The sequence below is a fragment of the Hyposmocoma kahamanoa genome, unplaced genomic scaffold (genome assembly GCF_003589595.1).
Source record: "Hyposmocoma kahamanoa isolate Upper Pololo Valley unplaced genomic scaffold, ASM358959v1 192, whole genome shotgun sequence".
Taxonomy (NCBI): Eukaryota; Metazoa; Arthropoda; class Insecta; order Lepidoptera; family Cosmopterigidae; genus Hyposmocoma; species Hyposmocoma kahamanoa.
Window position 1 is genome coordinate 19,876 of NW_020653719.1, and position 14,156 is coordinate 34,031.

Here is a 14,156-nt window from a genome sequence, read left to right on the forward strand (position 1 = left end):
AAATTGAAGATTTGAAAAAAAAAGTGTTGCTATTCTTTAACTGAACATTAAGCTGGTTAAGACCAGATCGCAGAAGGCTTTCTGAGATTTAAGAAAGCGATTTTATTACCTACCGCGCCTTCTGTATGAGCATTTACCTGAACCCATTCACTATAAAGTTGTAGAGCAAATTTTTTAGCTAATTTTAATTATAGGAAATGAAACTATTTTTCCCGGATTTAAATCGTGTATGTTTGTTTTTCAAACAAACCGACGTTTCGGGCCCTTTACAGGTCCCTTGGTCACGGTTGACTGAGGTGGTACAGTCTTCAACCAGTTATGTCTAATATTAATGCAAACCACCCTATTTTTTCACTATAGTTACAATAGTTATTAATTAAATACCTTATTTTACAAATTTGATTTTACAAAGAAAACATTTCAATTTACGCTACATTAAGTTTTACAAATTATTTATTGAATGAATTTTTATTAAGTTTTATTTATTATTAATTATTAGTAGAAATTAGAATAAACTAAAACATATTAATTAGTACTGCAGTCTTATGTCTGTTTGGGATTTTTCATTAGAGGAAATACTGGATCCCAAACTGGTGGTACGGAGAAACCATCCTCCCTGTTGAAATTAGGATATTTTTTAATTTCAATGGCCACTCGCAGCATCCTGGATAGATAACGGACTTCTTTTGCAAGGACCTGGGGTTTGTCAAACTTCATTGAATGTGTAGGTTTATCCATGACATGCTCGCAGACTGCAGACTTGTTTACGCAACGGTGTCTGACATCAGCTGTATATTCTTTGACGCGGGTACAAATACTTCGCTTTGTTTGTCCAATATAAGAGAGACCGTACTCACAGTCAAGCTTGTAAACTCCTGCATCCTGTAAGGGGATGTTACATTTCACGGGTCTCAGGAACTGAGAAATCTTCCTCAGGGGCTTGAAATAGGTCTTGATAGATGCACGCCTGAGGACTCTTCCGATCTTGTCTGTAACACCTCTCACGTAAGGTAAGATGGCAGGTCTTCGCTCGACTGTTGGTGGTTTGACACGGGGCCTGCGGCACTGGCGTGGAATCTTCAACTTATTCGCATGTAGGACTTGCTTTATATGCTGAAGTTCCCCTGCCAGATGATTACTGTCGCAGACACCATGCTCTCTGAAACAAAGATTTGCCCATGGTAGCTAACTGGCGAAACGTCGATTTGTTTGAAAAAACAAATATACGCGATTTAAATCTGGGAAAAATAGTTTCATTTCCTATGTGTAACAATCGCGAAAACCTAAGAACTCGATAATTTTAATTAGTTAGCTCTACTACTAACATGATCCAATAATTTGGATATACATTTGGAAACCGCTAAGAACTCTTTTGAATGTGTGTGTGACAGTGGTGCTTAAAATTGCATTCGTAGCGTATCGTCCACGTAGAATAGTTATTTTGACATTGCATCAATCTAAACCTATTTAGACGCAGCGTTACTTTGCGATAAACATTCGCGTGCCGTGAATATCCTAGACGCGGCTAAAATTAATACTCTTAAATTACTCATTTTGAAGAGGTTTAAACATTTTTGAGAGTTAAGAATTTTATTAATTATTTTTTTATGTTCTAAATTATAAGGCTGCCAAGTGGCTGCCTTAGATGAAAGTGTTATAATATAACCTATGTATATTCACACAGAGTCCAATACCGAAAACCACTAAAGAACGCATAATACAATAATTTTGAAAAACATTCAGAGCATTTGCCACTGCCTCCGTGGCCGAACGGTTACCACGCCGGACTGCCATGCAGAGGTCTTGGGTTCGATTCCCAGGCCGGGAGAAATATGTGTATGGCCTACATTTATTTCTCTCGTGGGTTTGGGTGTAATTTGTGGTTGTCTATGTGTGTGTCCATGGCACCCGCGACACAGGGTTTCCCTAGTGCGGGGCTATGTTGAGTGTGTGCGTTATTATTATTATAATTTGATGTAAATCTTAGATAGTACTACTTGGTACTTGGTGTAAGGCTAGTGTCCGCAACTCGACGTCAAGGCGCCTATTTTGCCTATCTTAGATAGTAATTTCGACGTGAATCCTAGACACATTGTTTTTAGAATAGTCATGTCTAATAATGTTCTATACCAAATAAAAAAAGACGTTTTACGTGGGCCTATCTACCAATTTACCATTTAGATATCTCCTAATGAACGAACTTAACATCGGATTTTATGGATACACTATTCTAAGATTGCATTGTATTATGTGAACACCGCCCATTAAGGTTATTTTTAATCCCAAAACTATCTATAAACGTTGCAGGAAGTCGTGACCCCGGTTTAAAATAACTCAGCCTGACCAAAATGCACAGACGTGCAGTCGATCCTGTGTGTCCGCACACTGGTTTAGTTTGTGGTGAGTTGTACTGTGTTAAGACCAGAAAATGTCCAACGTTAAATTAGCAATTAGAGTGCGGCCGTTTACTGAAAGGTATATTCTTGACCTCGTTTTAACGATAGTTTTTTAGTGTGCTAAGAGTAGGTTTCGAGGTTTAATGAATAATTTAATAAATCGGATTTCAGGGAACTTAAATCAGAGATGGATCGAGTCTCCGTTGTTGATGTTATCGATGATCATACGGTTACCATCACTAATGTAAAAGTAAGTTGAATTATAATATTAGTAGCACACACGTTTGCACCAAACTTAACCACTGTGGTGGTTTCGTATCATTCAACTCTTAATAAATAACAATTGCGCAGGTTAGTGCGTCAGGCGCTGGAGACAGCCGCGAGCGTGTGCGTCGTTACAATGCCGACTACACTTTCGACAGCGCTTGTCAGTCTACTGAACCGTCGTACGCTTCTCAGGAGAAGGTCTGTTGTGTTTCGAATCTTAATCAATGCATTAATTAAATATTCTTTATTGTACATAAAATTATAGTGGCAGCAGAAAACTGAAACGTAAGCATAGAAATAGTAAATTAATGTGCTACAGGCGACCTTGTTGCTATGTAGCCATTTCTTTCAGGGAACCTTACATATTACTAATATAGAGGAGTACTATTTTCACTAAGTTTAATATTACATTTTATTTATCTTCTGGAAGTCGTAGTAGAGTAGTAGCAGTAGAGCTCCTTGTGAAAGAGTTCGTCCAGGGAAGTACTGCCATCGTACCTATTTCTGTTGCCACGCAGTAATGTCAGCATTACGGGTAAGGGTGCTGGTGTAATTGCAGGCATATGGGACTTGTCCACTTATGTCTCAGGGTGACGGGCGCTGTGGTAGTGCCCCTCAGATCTTAGCGATTTAAAGCTCTGAGTGGCACTGCAACTGTTATGGACAGGCGTGTAGCTGTAGCTTACCATCAGTGCTCGACTTGTTCGTCCCGTCACTTGATATTATTAAAAAAAGTCTCAGCCTCAAGACTGTGTACCCAGTTTGGTCAGACGCAGGGATAACTTTTCAAAGTAGAGTGACATTGGCAATAGCTGCAATTCTCTAGAGCGTTGTCCCAGAGAATATGACACACTTAAAACGCTGTTTCAAGAGTCCCTAATAGATATTAGGTCACGTGTACATTTGAACCTTTACGACGCCACAGATCACACAGACACCATCGACTTGTTAAAAAGAAGAAGTGGGTATATTTTATTGAGGTGAATGCAGGTGTTTGAAACTATTGGGCGCGAGGTGGTGGCCAGTGTAACCCGGGGGTCATCAGCGTGTGTGCTGGCGTATGGGCAGAGCGCTACGGGAAAGACGCACACCATGATGGGCACTGATGCTGAACCTGGGTTGGTACCTAGACTCTGCAGGGAGTTGGCTTTGGGGCATCCTTTGGACATAACTATCAGGTACGGGAAACATTAAAATAATATTAAGGACAGAGTGAATATCACAGACGCTTCGAATGCTAATGCTCACTTATATCTTTTCATTGGTATTATCAGGAATTTTTAAGGTTTTGTGTGAAATACTGATGACGTCAGTATGTGATACCAATATAAAATACACATTCAACATACTTTTCTTGAATTATTTTTATGGCTGTTTCTAGACTTTATTTAGCATGTGATCCACTTGACGAATTTCCGATTGAAACTATTCAACATGTTTACGACTCAGTACGAATCAATTTAACTTTGGAGTCTCCACTTTGACGAATAAACCTCCCTAGCGTTTGCATAAATTGAAATTTCGTATAAATTGTTTCATTTTCATTGTCTTATTGCATTCCGTGTGAAGGAGCTATAGATCGAGTCGGTCGCACGCGATGCTTTATTATGACAAAAAAAAGTGTGTAGCTGTACACAACAGACAGATTTAAGACCAAAACAATTTAAAATTCGAAAGAAAAAAGTTTTTTCTTTCCAATTTTGAAATGCTGATATTTTTTGATAATATTTATTTCCTATTGAAAAAGTAGTTAAGTAACATACTTTGTATATATAAATAATAAATACATATTTTTATGGCAAGCATTCGGTACAAAAATGTATGTGTACTGATATTATAAATAAAACACATATTTTACTGGTGGTAGTGTGTGATACCTCTGCCTTATTTATACCTTTAGTAACGCGGCAGTTTAAGCAGCAGTAGAGTGAAAGAATTCGTCTACGAAAATACTGCCACCTTACCTATTTCTGACCGCAAGAAGAATAGTGTGGTATTACTTCGTTCCGGTTTTGAAGGGTGAAAATACAGGCACATGGAGCTTATCAACTTATGTCTCAGGGTTACGTGCAAAGTGGCAGTGCTTCTCAGACCCTTGCGATTTGAAACTTTAAGTAACACTGCAACTGCTATGGATAGGCCTGTTATTTATCACCAGGCCCACGACTTGTTCGTCCCGTCACTTGGTATTATAAAAAAAACAATATCGGCTGTGAGGAGAGCCAGGGCAGGTACAAGAAGCTTGAAATATAATATTACACGCTTGGATTACGCCGCTCACCTGCAATGTTAAGAATACAGTGTCACAAATATGCATTGGCGACGCGAACCGTTGTCTATTAGGTGGACAGTCTTTCTGTTTGCGAGTTTGAATAGACTAAAAACAAAATATATTATTTGTTAACTGGTATTTTTTTTATAGTCTTAGGATGTAATCACACTAGGCACTAAATTCAAATTGTGGGCTGTTACCGACTGCGTGCATTTGGCATACAATCGCCTTGCAGTAGCGGTAATCTACTATACCCTAACAACTGTTTTGCCGTTGCAATGCAGTCATTGTGCAGCTCGTATACGAACAATCAAATTTTAATAGTGAATACCTAATATGTTTATAGCCATTTTATCCAGTTCTTGCATAAATGAAACAAAAACTTTTTGCTCTCAGAAAAGTTTCACAACTTTTCAATATTAATAGTTAAAAATATGTCGAAGTAATCTTATTGTAAGAGGAACAAGTTTTTATAGGCTCTTAAAGTTTATAAAGCAATATTTATCAACGCTTGGATAATATCTTTTATTGTGGCGGCGGCGTACGATTAAGTTTGAATGACGATGGGGCACGACCCAAGGCCAGCTTGACACGCGAGCCCGTTCCGTCGATCAGTCGTTATCTTTACTAATATCTGCATGTTGTACATGTGAAAACTTACATGGTGTTACACAAAACTGAGTTTAATTTTTTTAAATATTAAAGGTATTTAAACCATACCTACTTGAAATCGTAAAGTTTTTGTCTCAATCTGTAAGGCTATTCCTTTCGAATGAATGACAGAGACAAAAACAAAAAGCTTCACGAAACAAAAATGACATCCTAACAAAAATTAGTAAAACCATGTTAATTATGTTCTGTTCTTTTCTTACGAGTACCAGTAACTAATAACGAAAAAGGACAATTTAAATTATTTTAAAATTTTTTTTAATAAAAATAAATTAATCGAATCAACGACATAATATGTGTAGCAACTAAAGAGCCAAAGACAAAATGTTGTCCTTTCAGATTTTCTTAGCGGATAGCACTTTATAGTGGACTCATAAAATGTAAACAGTCCTTACAGGATGGAAAAAAATACAGGATAGTCAATGAAACAGTCACAGTTATAAAAGAAAAAAGTAGGAGATGCTACTCGTCAATGATGCCAAAGTTCCACAACAATAACTGCGATGACAATGATTCTGAAGTCTCAAGAAGGAAGAAAATATTGGAAGAATTATCAAAAATTGGCAACTCAATCGAAATTGCATATGGCCAAAGGTTGGACGCCATAGTGCCAGGAAATATAAGAAAAAAAAAATGATGCCAAATATTTTTGAACTACCTAGCTGTTCGCATGAATAAGTACGTTGACTTAAAAGTACATCACTATTTTTATCAGGTGTAGCCGCATTTCTGTCTCAAAGAAACCTGCTCAAACGTCGGCTTCATTTTGCTTATGACTTGTATTAGCAGATATAGGTACCATGAAATTGCCATTCGTTTTTGGTAACTTTGGGATAATGGTGGGTACATTATTGTCAAGGTCCAAGAAGTAAGCAATTGCTGTTCTTCTATAATACGAGTGCGTTACTGTTCCCATCGACACTTAGACCTACATAGAGCTTTTCTTAACAAACTGAAATTACATAAATGACGTTACGAAATTAACTGTGTTAGTTGTCTCCTGTTCTCACACGCCTGTACCGCCTCTCACTTGAGACTGGTGCAGTGGAAGCTTGCAAACGGGCAACCTGTGCCTAAATAGGGAAGCAGAGCTGATCCTGTCAACTATAGACCTATCTCTGTCACTTCCATACTCTGCAAGACTATGGAACGTGTACTCTACAACCGTCTCCTATCGTACCTTGAAGACAACGACCTCCTCAGTGATCGCCAGTACGGATTCCGACAAGGGCGATTTACTGGGGATCTTCTTGTGTATGCCTGTCACATATGGAGCGGGGCTATAGAAAAGCAAGGCGAAGCACTTGCAGTGTCTTTGGACATTTCTAAAGCCTTTGACAGGGTCTGGCACGCAAGCCTTTTAAGTAAGCTTCTCTCTTATGGGTTTCCCAACTGACCTTTGCAATTGGATCTCGGATTTCTTGAGTGAACGTTCGATTCGAGTGGTCTTAGACGGCTACTCTTCCGAACATATGGCGATAGATGAGTTCCTCAGGTTTCCGTACTGTCTGCAACTCTCTTTCTGCTGCATATCAATGATATGTTAATTCCAGGTACCTTTGCGTATGCTGATGACAGCACAGTTGTAGATAGATGCTTGACCAATGCAAAGGTCAGTGGAGAGGAAATCCAGTCTTGTCGAGAGTCCATGGTTAGCCATTTAGATTTGACCTTCCAGGCAGTCTCCGATTGGGGCAATGCCAATCTTGTCAACTTTAACGCTACCGAAACGCAGGCGTGTCTATTCTCCACAAAACGGAGTCCTTTTGAGCGGACTTCGACTTTACGTGGTACATCCATACCGATAGCCGATTGTCTCCAGCTACTTGGAATGGACCTGTCGTCCAATTTGAACTTCAGCAGATACATTGAATTCATGGCCAAAAATGCAGCAAGGAAGCTTGGGATCCTTTCCAGGGTGAGGCGTTACTTTACACCGGGACAATTGCTTCAGCTGTACCAAGCACAAATCCGATCGTGCATGGAGTACTGTTGCCACCTTTGGGATGGCTCTGCGACATATCAACTGGCCACTTTGGATTCAATTGACAACCGTGGCAAGAGCCTTACAGGTGACTCGGAATTAGTGGAGGCGAAGCTGCAGAGCCTTGAACACTGCCGTAAAGTTGTCTGCTTATCGGTATTTATAGGATATATCACGGAGAGTGTGCGATGGAATTACACGATTTAATTCCGCCTTCCCCTTTCCATCATCGGGGGACCTAGCCGTAGGCTTGGGTTCCACCTCTATGTTGTGGATATTCCAAAGATTCGCACGAAGCGTTACGCTTCCACATTTATATGGCGAACGGCCATGGAGTGGAATTCGCTGCTTGCAGACTTGTTCCCTGTACGTTATAACTTGGACCTTTTCAAGGCGAGAGTGAATAGGCATTATTTAGGTGTGCATGCTCCATCGCCGACGTCATCGTCACTTTCCATCAGGTGAGATGGAGGTCAAATGCGCAGCACCTATTATTATAAAAAAGAAAAAAAATATAAAGCGGGCAATTGAATATAATATTAAGTTAGTAAATATTGTTGTAATTGTGACTTTTTAAAACAAAATTAAAAAGCACTTGGATGTTGTATACAATGGCCAAATATTTAAAAGTTTTAGTAGCAGTATAGCTCCTTGTGAAAGAGTTCGTCCAGGGAAGTATTGCCACCTTACCTATTTCTGCCGCCAAGCAGTAAAGTCAGCATTACTGAGTTCCAGTTTTGAAGGGTAAGGGCGCGGGTGAAATGACAGGTACTGGGTCTGGTCAACTTATGTCTCAGGGTGACGGGCGCAGTGGTAGTGCCCCTCAGATCTTTACGATTTAAATCTCTGAGTGGCACTGCAATTGTTATGGACAGGCGTGTCGCTTACCATCAGGCGCACGACTTGTTCGTCCCGTCACTTGATATTATAAAAAAGTCTTAAGAAAAAAGTCTTAAAAAAAGTCTTAAAAGATCTTATTAACGTAATTATCCAATCGAGGCAATTTTTCTTAGTGTTCGGTCTTTGTATTCTTTATTATAGCGAACTGGTGGAGAGTTTTCTGATAAAGTGGTTGAATGTCATGGTAATTCACATCATGATATTCATTAAACTTAAAATTATAATTAAAAATTACCTACAATTTGTTGCTTGGAGGTAATTATTTTGTTGGTTGCTACCTTATTTTACGTATGTTCAGTGTCTATCTAACGTAACTTGGTTTAAACAGTAGTGGAAACTGTTTTGGCCAGTGTTTGTTTTATATGTGTTATTAATGAAATGTATAATATGACGCTGTATGTTTCCCAAATAAATAAAATAAAATAAAAATAAAAATAAGTCTCCTAGAGAAACAACAACGGCTAATAAATTGATCTTCACTGTTCTGTCTGACAACGTCAGAGCACATACACACATACACATACACATACGCCAGTAACTGGCGACCAAAATAGATACTTAGATATCCGGTTCCCACAAATGACTAAATGAGCTTCCAGGAAGATGGTAGAAGTGTGTTGATGCATATTTTGATTTAATTTAATGTTTTTTCTGAAATAATTCGAACGGCAATTTTGTACTTAGGCCCCTGTTAATCTAAAAATAACACTTGTGATGTTGTTTGTTGAAAATTGTACCTTTCTTCATTTTCATAGCTTTCAAATTAGCAGTTTTAAAATGTATGAGTTTGTCCTATATGTATGAGTATGAGTTCTTAACCCATGACTGAGTATCTATGCTATATAAAAGGGGATAATAATTACGTGTTTTTATTATATTTTTTATATTCATCGACCTACATTATTTTGGAGTTTGTTATACATAATATAGGTAGCTCAGTCTTTATGTCAGTACAATTTCACTCGAAATAACATTTGAGTACACAACAATAATCTCTCTTTGTACGTAAATAAAAAAATCGTAAAATTGGCATTATTCCATATTTGACTTAAGGAATAATGCCAGGTACCTACGCATAATCCGTAACAATGGAATCACAATCTTAAAGGCATCGTTTTATTAACTACTTATGTGTTAAGAGGGTTAGTATACTTAGTAAAGGAAACAAGTGTACATGTAAAAAATATTTTTCAGTAATCAGACAAATTTTTAAACTAAAAAGTATTTCTAGCACCGTCTATCTCTAAAGTACTCTAGTGAAATGGCATCTTGACAATCTTTTGACAATGATCTATGTACTCTTAGATATCGTAAATTTTTATTTACAACAATATTTTAAAAAACCAACTGCGGGTTTATTTCGAACATTTTTATAGATATAGATTAGACCTGCGGCACGAGGTCGGGTTCAATTTACGGGGTGTGCTCAAGCTCCTCGATGGCACAGCAGTTAGTACTACGGGCGCTTGATGAGGAGTTCGATTTCCGATTTGGGCCAATTTAAGAAACGAGCATTAAATTTCTAAGTTAGTTTTGGTCTGAGTATTCTGGGTTGTTTCGTTGTTTCGATATTCATAGTACAGGAAATTCGGCAGCAGTTTGGCATTTTTTCCCCCTAAATACTTCTCTTTGGCATAGCTTTCAAGAAAATGGAATCTAACAGAGAGACGATCGATATACAACGCTAGAATAAGTATCTCATTTCCACTACTTCGGGAAGTATGCCTTACATTTTTACAATTGTGAGATCTTATACTCGTAATCTATTACGCCTCCGTATATTATCTCCATCGCGATAGCGTGCATATGCTTCGGGCTTCGCTCTCCGCGGACCTCGGTCTGCAGCCTCGGCACTTCACTTTGTTTTTAAAAAATTGAAATAACTCTTTAGTGGCGGCCATATTTAAAAATTGCAAAAATATGTTTTTTACCACAAATTTTTATCAAACAATCTTAGAAATCTTTTCGTGCCAATTTACAAACCAAGCAAAGCAAGTTTTTTCTTATGAAATTATGATTTGAAGCCATGCCATTTTCAGTTAAATTAGGAAAAAAAAATCTACGACCAAAAAAGTTTGTATGGCAGCCATATTGAAAAATGGCGAAAAAGAAATTTTGACCGCTAATTGAGATAGAAATAGAGATCCCGACATATCCATTTTCAATCGAATTAGAGCAAATTTTTATCTGCCGCTAAAAAGTTTGTATGGCAGCCATAGTGAAAAAAGGCGAAAAATAAATTTCGACCGCAAATTATTATCAAACACCTATAGAGATCCCCACATATCGATTTTCAGTTGAATTAAAGCTAATTTTTATCAGTTGTTGAATGGCGGCCATATTAAAAAAGGTGATAAAACCATTTTTGATCACAAATTATTATCAAGCACTCCTAGAAACCCACACATGCCAATTTTCAAAGGGATCAGAGCATTTTTTTTTCTGCCGCCAATGAACGCTTCTAAGGCGGCCATATTTGAAAATGGCGAAAAATCAATTTTGACCACAAATTATTATCCGGCACTTCTAGAGGCCTCCGCATCCCAATTTTCAGCCGAATCAGAGGAAGTCCGTTTCGGCAGCCAATCTTGACGAAAAAAGCGCCTATATGACAGCCATATTAAGAAATGGCGAAATAGTACATTATGATACAAGTGTGCTAAGTTGGTCATTACACACGAGGCGTTATTACTCGCGCGAGCCGCAGGCGAGCGCGATAAGAAAGCCGAGAGTGTAATGATCAAAGCACACGTGTTTCATACGACGTTTTTCAACACATTTGCGAGGAAAATGAAACAAACTTGAGTAAAATGGAAATGAAAAATAGCTTTATTTGGCATTAATTATACAGATACACTGAATACTATATTAAGCTCACGTTAATGTAAACGAAAACGAAGACGCTTTTTTGTTGGTTTTCCATTGTATAAAAGTTTCATATGCAGCCATGTATTTTTCTCTGGATTTCGAAGGTAATAAACTGTCACTTGCGTTTTGTGCCTCTGTGAGGATTTCGGGCGGTGTTAAATCCATCAAAATGTTTTCTTCCGTGCTTGAGCAGGACATTTTAAACACCTAGGTAATTATCTAACACACAGCGTATATAAATGTTTCGAACGTATCAATGGAAATTGGCGCGCAGAGTTATTTTTTCTGCGCCTGGCGCCGCGGCGCGGATATGCGCGCGCAGGTGCTTCGGCAATAATGAGACTTAGGTGAAATTCCTAAACAGCCAATGCGAAATAATATAAATATGTCCTTATTTCACTCAAATTCGTGTAAAATATTATCCAAAATAAGTAATTTTATTCAATTAAAGTTTTATAGGTGTATATTGTGTATGTTTTTCTATATTTATCACATCAAATAAGAAATATAAATTTATTAATAAAAATATTATTTGTAAGGTAAGACTACACAACCGTATTAAACAGAAATAAAAAAAAAACTGTGACCCTGTTTGTTTGGGATTACTGTCAGTGTAATTTGAATCTTATAATATGTAGGTTAGAGCTGTTTTTTTAATAGACCAAGTTAATTTCAAAGACATAACCCGGATAATTTAAGAATGCATAGTTTTAATACATAGGCCTTGTTGTGAGATACATCTTAATCCGGTTAAGCCTATACTTATTACACACACGTTTTGTAATATAATTACAAACGCGTGTTCAATAGCTAGGTTTATGAGCCTAAAAGCGATACAATAAGAAGCCCGTTACGAGCAAATGTGTTGAAAAGATCTTTTGACCCCAAATTATGGTTAAGGACTCCTCCGCATACCAATTTTCAGCCGCATCAAAAGAAAGTTTTTCTTCGGCCGTCATTTTGAATTCGCCATCTTGTTTTTTTTTTAACCCAGGCAGTTGACCACTATTAATCTCTATGACATTCCTTCGAGCACCTCTTACCTATCTCTAATAGTTTCCGTGATAGGAGACTTTTAAATTTGTTATGGAATATATCCACGTACAATGGTATAAATATCTTTTTTCCACCATATCGGGAAGTATGCGTTCTATTCTATCAGTCTTGTGTATATATATACAATGTGTTGATTTGCATCCTCGCCATATTTAAGGAATTTAAAATAGAAATAATGCTAAATTGTCTAAAAATCAATGATCCGGCTAATTGTATCTATTAAAGTTATGCATAATTTTCCGCAAAGCGTATACACACCGCACGGGGCAATGTCCCCGACGACTGACACGTAAAATCTTTCAATAAGATTTGTGAAAATGTTTGTTATTAATGTTCAACCGACTTCAAAAAAGAAGGAGGTTCTCAATTCGACTGATTTTTTTGTGTGTTTGTTACGCGATTACTCCTCCATTTGTGAACCAATTTCGATGGTTTTTTTTGTTGGAAATGAGGTACCTCAGTAAAGGTCCCATTTGAATTTGAAGAAAATATTCTACCTCTAAGGGTGACAAATTAGGGGATGAATCCAGTTTTATTAAATTTGTTACAGTTTACGATTTGAAGTCGGTTTTTTAAATAAAATTATAAAAAGTGAATTATGGAATTTAGATTTTGTACTTACAATCTTTAGGTTACACGAAGGTATTGTTCGAAGTGTCCTCCCCCACTGGCTATGCAAAGATTCGCACGTCGTCGAGAGTTTCGTTTTAATTTTCTTAGCACTAGCACATTGGATTTCACATGTTCGAAAGCAGAGACGATTTTTGCGCGCAATTCTTCGACACTCGTGATTTCTTCCGTGTAAACTAATCGTTTTACATCACCCCACAAGTAAAAGTCCATTGGGGTTAGGTCCGGAGACCGTGGTGGCCAGGGTACTGGTCCGCCACGCCCCACCCACTGGGTAACAAACACGTTATTCAAATAGTCACTTGCCGTCCATAGTGCGGAGGAGCACCGTCTTGCTGGTAATACAGGTTCCGGTGAAAGATCAGTGGCACGTCATCCAGCATCTCCTGGACAACTTGCTGCAATAATTCTAAGTAAGTGGCGCTGGTGAGATTGCCTTCGATGAAGTAAGGACCGAGTATGTGTTGACCAATTATCCCAGCCCACACGTTAAGACTGAACCGTCTTTGGAAGGAATCCCTTTTTGTAACGTGTGGATAGTGTTCACGATGAGTCCACCAGCGCTCGTTATGCACGTTATAAACACCTACTCTTGTGAATAGTGATTCATCGGTCCATAAAATGTTGCAGTGTTGGTGGTCCAGAAGCCAGCGACAAAAGTTTATCCTGGATGCATTGTCTTGCGGGTGGAGATCATGCACTCGACGGAAATGGAATGGGTGTTGCTGTTCTCTTTTTAATAGTCGCCAGACTGTGACATGGTCCACTCCAAAGTGCCGGCCGGCATCTCGGGTACTTGCGCGTGGTTCCTTGTCGAAGTACTGACGAATGTCTTCCTGCAAGTCGACTGATCACCCGACACTGCCGCGAGCTTGAGCATGCTCGGCTCCTTTGTCGGTCCGCACGCGCCGCTTAAGTTCAGTCACCTTTGAGTGAAAACATCGCGAATCTGTAGGTTTACCGCAATTAAATAAAAAGTATAAATTTAAGATTTTTTTTCGTGTTCTACTTTTTTAGTGATTTGGATTCAGTGTTTGATATAGAATGACCTCTGTAAACATGGCGTGAATATATATACATATATATATATATATATATATATATATATATATAT

General features: G+C 38.1%; 1 protein-coding gene across 1 annotated transcript in view; it reads left to right on the forward strand.

Moving 5' to 3' along the window:
• The first annotated feature begins 2,435 nt into the window (after window positions 1-2,435).
• The window catches only part of LOC113226637 (kinesin-like protein KIN-4B), a 29,377-nt gene continuing 17,656 nt past the window's right edge, over window positions 2,436-14,156 (forward strand). Inside the window, exons 1-4 of the mRNA XM_026459355.1 lie at window positions 2,436-2,475; window positions 2,568-2,646; window positions 2,748-2,861; window positions 3,654-3,841. Of these exons, the coding sequence (XP_026315140.1) occupies window positions 2,584-2,646; window positions 2,748-2,861; window positions 3,654-3,841 (365 nt within the window). The 5' untranslated portion in view covers window positions 2,436-2,475; window positions 2,568-2,583. The remainder of the gene's footprint in view (window positions 2,476-2,567; window positions 2,647-2,747; window positions 2,862-3,653; window positions 3,842-14,156) is intronic.